Here is an 8269-nt window from a genome sequence, read left to right on the forward strand (position 1 = left end):
CGCGCTCTGGCGCCGCCTTTGGGCTCGGGCTCGGCTCCTGCCAGGGGCTGGCCCTGGGCCCACGGGGGAGCGCGTTGCGGCTCGGGACTAGAGCTTGTGCATCCACCCAGGGCCGCCCCAGTCCACCCAGGGCCACCCCCCAGTCCACCCAGGGCTGCCCCAGGTCTTTTCTGGCTGGTTTAGGCACCGAAAAATAACCCTCACCCCCCATCGTGAGGGCTGGCCCAAAGGGGCGCTGAGACGTCGCCCAGACAGGCCCGCCGCGGCGGGGTGCCACGCAGCATTGGAACCCCTTTGCTTCTGGATGGAGGCTGGGACACGAGAGACGAGGTCCCCGCTCAGGTCTCAGGCTGGTTCAGGAGAGACGTTGATGAGGGAGCCGTTTCCGGCCGGCAAGATGCAGGAGTCGGGGCGAGCGCGGGAAGGACCCGAGGGAGAGGCGAGAGCGGACCCCCCCAAAGGGGAGCAAAGTAGTGATTGTGCAGGAACGCTTAAGGGAAGGGCTCCCGGTGCTGTTTAACCACAAAGCCATCAGAGGGCGGCCAAATCCATCCCGTGGAAGCCAGGTCCTGCCTTGTGTGACCTGGGAGCTGCAGCTCTGCCTGGGAGGGGCTCGCGGGGGGAGATCAGCTGCACTCCCAGAGATCAGGAATGATGGAGGGCAGGAGGGAGCCACAGGACCAAGCACAAGAGCACAGACGTAGCAGCGCTGACTAGCGCATGGCTGCGATTCTGGTCGGGCCAAAGAGACGTGCATTTGTCCCGTGGAGCCTGGGCTCCAGAAGTTGGAGGTCCTGGGAGCTTCTTCCCTGCTCAAGTGAGGACGCAGTAGCAAGGCCCTCTGGATGGAGGGCTGGGTACCAAATCGAGCCGCCTTCCCGGGCTGAGACAGTCCGGTTACCAAAGGCTCCTATCCCTGAGGAGGCCAAATACAAGAGGCCTCCTCTCCCGGGCCTGGGGACGTGGACCCGGCCGCCTCCCGGCACAACCAGAGCAGGTCCTCGAGGGGCAGGCAGCTTTGCTCACGTTGCTCCAAGTGTGCTGCACACTCAGCCTTGCTCTCAGCCGTTTCACACATCTCGCTCCCCCTCGCTGCCACCGCCGGCTCACGGGGAAAGGCTGTGAGCGTGGGGGGGGATGGATCGGGACCACGAATATCACCCCAAGCCTGGGGCTCCCTGGGGCTGGGGATACAACCTGACTCCTCTGAATGTCCTGCCCTCACCGTGGCCCCTGGTCGCCCCTCTCCCTCCTCCCAGCCCACCTGCAGCAGGGCTCTGCAAACAGCTCCCTCCATAAAAATGCCTCTGAAGTGAAAGCAAACTTTCCATGCAGCTGGCGGGGGGCCAGGGTGCTGCTGGAAAATTGGCTGAAATGTGTGTTTTCTTTGTGAATATTTCCTTCCCTCCTGGGTTCTCACTGCTCAACTGCTCTACGCCCGTACTGCCAGCCTGCAGGCCCCTGGCCCCTTCCTCCTCTGCCAGGGGGAAGGGGTGCATTCGGGCTGCTGTCCCATAGCTCTCCCCACTACACAGCTGGCTCCAGAAAAGATATCACAGAAAATGAGGGTTGAAGGGAGCTCAGGAGGTCACATCTAGTCCAACCGCCTGCTCAAAACCAGGAGCATCCCCAACTACATCATCCCAGCCCAGGCTTTGTCTACCCGGGTCTTCAACACCTCCAAGGTGTAACCCGTTCCAACGTTGCGCTCACCCCGGAAGCAGATCTGTGGGATGAAGTTAGCCCAAAGCAGAACCGGGGACCCTGCGCTGATGGGAATTCAGGGGAGGGTTTAACAGCTGGACCCCAGCGTGACCCGGATCTACCCTGTATTCCCAGCGTACGTGCCTTGCGGGGTGGCAGCACTGTGCCGACACTCCAGCGCTTGTACACATGACGACACGTGGGCCCATAGAGCCGCGGTAATGGGCAGTGTAGGCACGGCAGTCCAGCACCTTGTCTGGGCTAATCGTTACCCAAGTAGTCGCTAGCCCCTCGAGGAATCACACCACGCTCCAAGCTGCCACAGCTAAGCCGCTAGCAGTGCCCAAGGGCTTGGCTGGTAAACACTTAACCGAGGGCAAACGCTTTCCCTTCCTGCCCCCTCGGTGTTTCTCTTAAGCCATAAGTGACTCTCCTTCCACGGCATTCACCCGGCTCCAACCCCACGGGCCGACGGCTGTAGGAGCCCAATCGCAGAGAGCGCCGCTCGATGCAACAGACCCGGCATTCTCATTCCCACGGCAAGTCAGGGTGATAAAGGACTGTATTGTGCCCTGCTGCCAAGATGTGGCAGGCTGGGAAGCCACCATGAGCAAAAACCCCTTTGGTTCATTGTTTTCCGTGCAAAGAACGAGTGTTTCTACCTTTTCAGTTCAATGGAAGAGTTTCCTTAGCAGCGCCACGGCCCCACCTGGCCTTTGCTGTGACCACATGGAGCGTCGCAGCCCTTTACAGCACCCATCCTTGAACGTGCAGCATCACAGCGGGGTGGGCAGGGAGAGTCTCCTCCAGGAGGTGTTAGGTTTTGCTCTTAGCTCCACACGAACAACCAGGCTGACTCCAAGCGTGCTTCCCTCCACCTACCCTAGGACCAGTCCCTGGGCTGTGCAATCCGTGCCTCCCAGCACAACCGTGGCCTTCCCTTTAAAAGAAAAAAGTGTTTCCCTTCCTCTGGGTCTCAGAGATCCCTTCGATCACCATGTCGCGCATGCAGCGCTGCCTTCCCGAGTGTGCAGACAACCCAAGACCATCATCCCAGCCTCTCAGCGGGTGACTACGTGTAACCAGAAAACAGTAAAGCAGCAGACGGGTTCCCTGCTGACCACGCGCCGAGAAGCCTTCGGTAAATATGTGTTGCCCATAATCCTGGTCCGTCACCCAGGGCAGCCTGCCCAGGGGCTTCATTTCAGAGCATCCCTGCCTGGGCTGCAGCCTCCCTTTCCATGTAGAAATACCCTCTCCACACTCCTCGTTCGTGCAGTCACTGCTGCAGGATTTCTACCTGCCCTGCAAGACACGCACCAAGTCCAGGGGTTTGGTCAGAACCGAAGGCCGACGTATGACAGCACAGTGCAGCTATGGGGAGCTGCTGATGTCAATGGAGTCACCCCAAGGGTGGGTTTGGCCCGGGGAAGAAGGTGCTTCCACTCCAGGCCTCCAAATGTCGCTTGCTGGAGTAAGACCTCCCCTGCTCCTTCGCTGAAGGGTGAAATGAGCCTGGAGCATCACCGTCGTCCGGGGACTACAAGCAGAGTTTTCCACCCAGCTACAGAAAACGGGCTGGCGTTGGTAAGCCACAATGACCCAGCCAGGGTGCAAACTTCCAGCGTGGCAGGGGTTGAACGTCATGCAGGGAGGACCTCTCTCTCCTTCCGGAGCAGATCTCTTCAATGCAGATGCCGTGCGGCGAGCACAGCCGACATTGCACTTGCTGCGAGAACAGCCAGCGGCCCGTTTGCTTTCTCTCGCCCTGGGGAGAAGGATGCGTGGCCTCGCTCAGCAGGTCCGCGGCTCTGAGCATGTGCTTGTCCTTATCGGAGCCCGCACGGCCATGCCTCTTGCTGACGCTGGCCTGATAGCAGAGGCAGCCGCTTCTCCAAGTGGCCACCCCAGCAGATTTCAGGGCAGAAAGAAGCCTTTTGCCCGATAGCGTCTGGCTGGGATTGCAGCGGTGACCGGGGCCGGGGGAATTTCGGGGTCTCTCTCCAACTCCCAGCCTTTAACGTGCCCATTGCTCAGGCATGGTCTGAGACAGAGCGACACCAGAACGGCAGCACTGGGGTTCCAGCAGGACCCAGTTTCAGGCCTCTGGCTTCTCTCCCCACACCAGGCTCTAGAGATGGCTTGTCTACCCCTGCCAGCAGCCCAAGGTGCGGTGAAAAGGGCGTGAAGCTGAATTCCTTAGTCCATGGGGAGGGGGTGACTAGTCCCCAATAGCAGGGGCTGGGGCCAGCACCAAGGTAGCACTGCAAGGACCACGGAGAGGAGCAGCACATCTGAAATAACCTCCCAAAAGGTGCCTGGGCCAGGCTGCAGGGCTTGGAGGTGCCCACAGAGCCCTGCCATCGGTGCTAGCCTCAGCAACCGGAGAAGGGTGCAGCCTGCGACCTTCCTGACCGACAGGAGGGGGCATCTGCCACGCCACACGATACCAGCCCCAGGTGCAGCATCCCTGGAGCCACGGGGCCACGGCCGGTTCCCTTCTCTCCCCCTTTCCCAACACGTCCTCCCACCCACCCGCCTGCCAGCCCCCTGCCCCGGGCATCGCCTCCGGCCCGGGCTGCATTTTTCTGGGTTTGATCTCATTCTTTCCACTCTCCTCCCTGCCCGCCGCCTCTTGCCAATTTTCCATGATCCCGGGCCCTCCCCCGCACCGCGGCTGCATGGAAACAGGGAGCGCTGTTTGCACACAGCGGACAGCTGGATGCTCCCGGGACGCGGCCGGGGCCGGCCCAGGGCCCAGCTTCGGCGACAGCGGAGAGAGCCCTGCGGCCTGGCACTTTGCACTGCACGGGGTGGGGGTTGGCTTGTCAGGGTCAGCATCGCCCGCTCCAGGCAGGGCAGCCTCGGGGGTAAGGGGCGTGGAGGATGGCTCATGCATTTCAAATACAACTAGGACTGCAGGGCTGCGAGCTTCCTCCCAGCAGTGCCCTGACGCTACCAGCCAGGCCTCCAGTGTTGCAAGCTTCCTCCCAGCAGTGCCCAAGCCAGTTGCAGATGGCTTGCAGGGCAGTGGGTGCGAGTGCAGGCAGTTACGGTCTATTCATCAGCGGATCCCGGTGCTGGCTGGTGCAAGCAGACTTTGAAGTGGGGCTGGGAGCCCGAGCCAAACCCTCTGAGCATCCATAGCTGGGTGATGGACAAGGCAGGTGCTGTCCTCATCTCAGCGTGCCTTCCATGATGCCAGCATGGGAGAGCTGGGCACTGCAGTGTCTCTCTGCCTCCTCCCCAGCAGATGCAGCTTCCACGGAGCAGGGAGAAAAGACGTCTCCATTGCTTCCCCGCCATGAGATCGCTGTGTTCCTGCCCCCTGCCCCAGCCCTGGTGCTGAAGACGCAAAGGCCAGTGGAAACTCCTGACCTGCCCCGCGGAGGGAGCGGGCAGCCAAGTGGCCCTGGCACAGGCCCAGGGCTTCTGAGCGAGGCCCCTCAAAGCAGCTTCCACATTCCTCCAGCAGCGCAGGCTAAATTAAACACCAGCCACCAGGCCCCAGGGCTCTTCTCCATAGCACAGAGTCCTCCAGCCTGTCCTGGAGCTGGCCGTGGGCCCGTCCACCCCCAGAGGTGCTGGCTGGGAGGATGCAAAGCCTCGCTGGCCTGTGGAACAAGGTGCGTTGCTACCGCTACCTGGGACCCCGGCAGGCTGGTCCCCGTGTCTCCCCTCTGCGCACTGTCCTGCCCCAGCAGCCCCATGGTCTGGGCACGTGCTGAGCAAGTGGGAGGGGTGTTTCACCGTGCAACTCCCAAGCACGGCACTGCGAGCAGAGCTCCCCTGGGCCGCGGGAGCAGGGAAGCCCGGAGCTCTCTGGGGCCCTGGCAGCTGCAGCGCCCAGTGCTGCGTCCTGCAGAGCCGCACGTCTCTAGCGAGGGGTGCAATATAAACACCCGGCAGCATGACGCATCGTGGGCCTGCGGACGAAGTGCAGAGCCTCCCTGGCCGCGTTCTGGCCATTCTTGGGGAGGCAGCGGAGCGCGGGAGCTCCCGGGCAGGCTGCTGGGGAGGGCAGGACGGGCAGCCTCGGCACCCTCTTGGGCAGGGAGGGTGGAAGCCCACCCGAGAGGGGGGGGGTCTCGGCAGGCCCCAGGCAACTCCACATGGGACCAAGAGACGAGGCCAAGGGCTGGAGCTGGGACCAAGACCTAAACCAAGCAGACCTCTGCGGCAGGGCGTGGGGAGCTCTTGGGGCAGTGTGATCTCCCCTGTGCACAGATCCTGGCAAGAGGGTACAAGGTGGAGCTGATCATCCCTGCAAGCTGCCCCTTTAGCTCAGCTCTGGGCCGCACCCCAGCCATTCCTCCCCAGCTGAGCACCCCAGAGACCCCCCAGGGCCCAGGTCTCCTTCCCTTCCTCCACACACCTGCTCCTCCTTCCCCTGCCCCACGGTGCACTCCCCTGCTCACCTCATCTCCCCTCCGGCAGCCCCAGCTATGGGGTGCGCTCCCCAGTGCTGCTGCTGCAGCTCTCTTTAGCCTCTCCTAGAAACTCAACCATTCTCATGCAGCCCCAGGACTGGGAGCTCCAGATCTCACAAGCCCTGCTGCTCCCAGCTGTCCTGGACAAGCATGGCCACCACTAACGACCCCCAGGTGCTCCCAGCACCTGGGCCAGACCTGCCCTTCTCTGCCTGGAGGAGAAGGAGCCCTGGCTCCCAGAGCCCCACTCAGTGGCCAGCGCCAGCCTCCCAGGCCTGTCCACCATCTGGTCCCGGGTGGGCAGACCCCTAGATGCACCCCACACACCCCGGAGGAGCTGGAGTCTGGGTGGGACTTAGCTCCTCTGCACAGCCAGCCTGAGTCACCCCATCGCATCTCCCAGGTTCCCCCCCCACACTGCAGGGAGCCCCCCACAGCTCGCCCACCAGCCCTGGCCTCTCTTCCCCATCCCAATGCTTGCAAAGGCCCCGGGTCTCAGGCACCAGAGTATTGCCCACGCTGCCCCCATCGCCCTGTACCCACCTGCGTGTCTCATTTGACACCCAGACTGTCGGCTCCTTGGGGCAGGGGCTTCTTGCCCTGCATTCATACAGCCCCAAGCGCAGCACACCCTGGCCCATAACCAGGGCTCCTAGGTGCCACAACAGCGTCCATGCTGCACCCTGGCATGCAGAGCAGAGCTGCCTGCAGGTCCCGGTCCCCAACCGCACAGCCTGGAAGAGACCATGAACCCATGCACGGGGCATGGGGCAGAGGTAGCCCCAGCCCCTATCTGGGCACCTTTTACTGTGCAAATCATGCAATAAGGCTGGTGCACACTGCAGAAACACCCTAAGGAGACTCCACAAGCCTGGTAGCTGCAAGGCCCTACAGCTCATCCCCTTCTCCTCGCACCCTCAGGGCTTTTGTGCTGCTATTTCCATGCTCCCTGCACCCTGCCGATGCAGGGCAGGCAGGATACCAGAGAGCACCAGGAGACCAGCATCGCTCTGGGTTCAGTTTATTCTGCGGGGCTCAGGGGCATCGTCGCGCTCATACAAAGACAGCGGGAAAACCTGGTTGTAGAAACAGTGCACAAAAGAGCGAGGCTGGTACAAAAGCCCGAGTCCCCGCTGGCAGGACCAGGGCACCGGGTCTGAGGAATGCTGTCCCCCACGGGCCAGACCCCACCCCACAACAGTCCTCAAAGCATCCTCCTCTTCCCCCATGCCAGCACTGAAGTGAATATGTCCCTGGAGATGCCCTGTCCCACGAGGTGCCATCGCAGCCTGGATCAGGGCCTCCTTTGAGCACCCACCTGCACCATGCTTCGTGCCAGCTGCAACACTCAGGGCCATCGTGCTGCCCCCGGTCTCTGCCACAGAGTGCCACATTTAACCCCAGTGCTTTCACATCCTCCTGGTGGTCCCCTGCCCTCTCCTGGGGGGCCTTCTCCTTGCAGAGGTACATGCCTGGGCTCCACGCCTCGTCCTGTAGGGCTGCAGGTGAGCAACTGGGGGCTGCTCTGCCTGGGGGAGCGGGACCCCCCTGGCTCCTCTGGCAGGGCCTTACAGCTTCCAAGGCTGCCGCCGAGGGGAGGTGGCTCCGTCCCCTGCTGTGGCTGCAGCCAGACCAGGGTAGGGCACACGGTGAGAGTCTGCCAGGCCCCGTGCACACGGCTGCAGGAGTGTGCTCGGCCACCTGGCTGCGGGTCTCAGAGCACGGCCAGGTCATGGCAGGACTTGGAGCGGGCTTTCAATGCCACCTTCCTGGCGACCAGGCGGCCGAGGAAGCGCCGGGCCCTCTTGGTGAGGCTCTCCTGGCGCGCGGGAGTGGCACGGCACTGGTCTCCGGCCTCCGAGCCGTCGCGGCGTAGACGGAGCTGGCGCACGACGCCTTCAAAGAGCTCGGCCACGTTGTGCTGCAGCGCGGCCGACGTCTCGATGAACTTGCAGTCGAAGACCACGGCGCAGGCCCGGCCCTCTGCAACGACCACGGGGCAGCCCCAGATCAGTGGGGCAAGCGGGGGGCTGTCGGCACAGCCCGTGGGGTGGGTGCGGGCGGAGGGGCAGTCATGCTAGCGGGACAGAGCGGGAGCGGGAGGGAAGACTGGCAGGACAGCCCCCTCCAGAGCC

The 8269-nt window shown here is 62.9% G+C and overlaps 1 protein-coding gene across 1 annotated transcript in view; it reads right to left on the reverse strand.

The window, feature by feature from the left end:
• Positions 1 to 7145: 7145 nt before the first annotated feature.
• REM1 (RRAD and GEM like GTPase 1) overlaps positions 7146 to 8269 on the reverse strand; it is a 2226-nt gene continuing 1102 nt past the window's right edge. Inside the window, exon 3 of the mRNA XM_025212204.1 lies at positions 7146 to 8117. Within this exon, the coding sequence (XP_025067989.1) occupies positions 7849 to 8117 (269 nt within the window). The 3' untranslated portion in view covers positions 7146 to 7848. The remainder of the gene's footprint in view (positions 8118 to 8269) is intronic.

The sequence above is a fragment of the Alligator sinensis genome, unplaced genomic scaffold, assembly GCF_000455745.1.
Source record: "Alligator sinensis unplaced genomic scaffold, ASM45574v1 scaffold1032_1, whole genome shotgun sequence".
Classification (NCBI taxonomy): domain Eukaryota; kingdom Metazoa; phylum Chordata; order Crocodylia; family Alligatoridae; genus Alligator; species Alligator sinensis.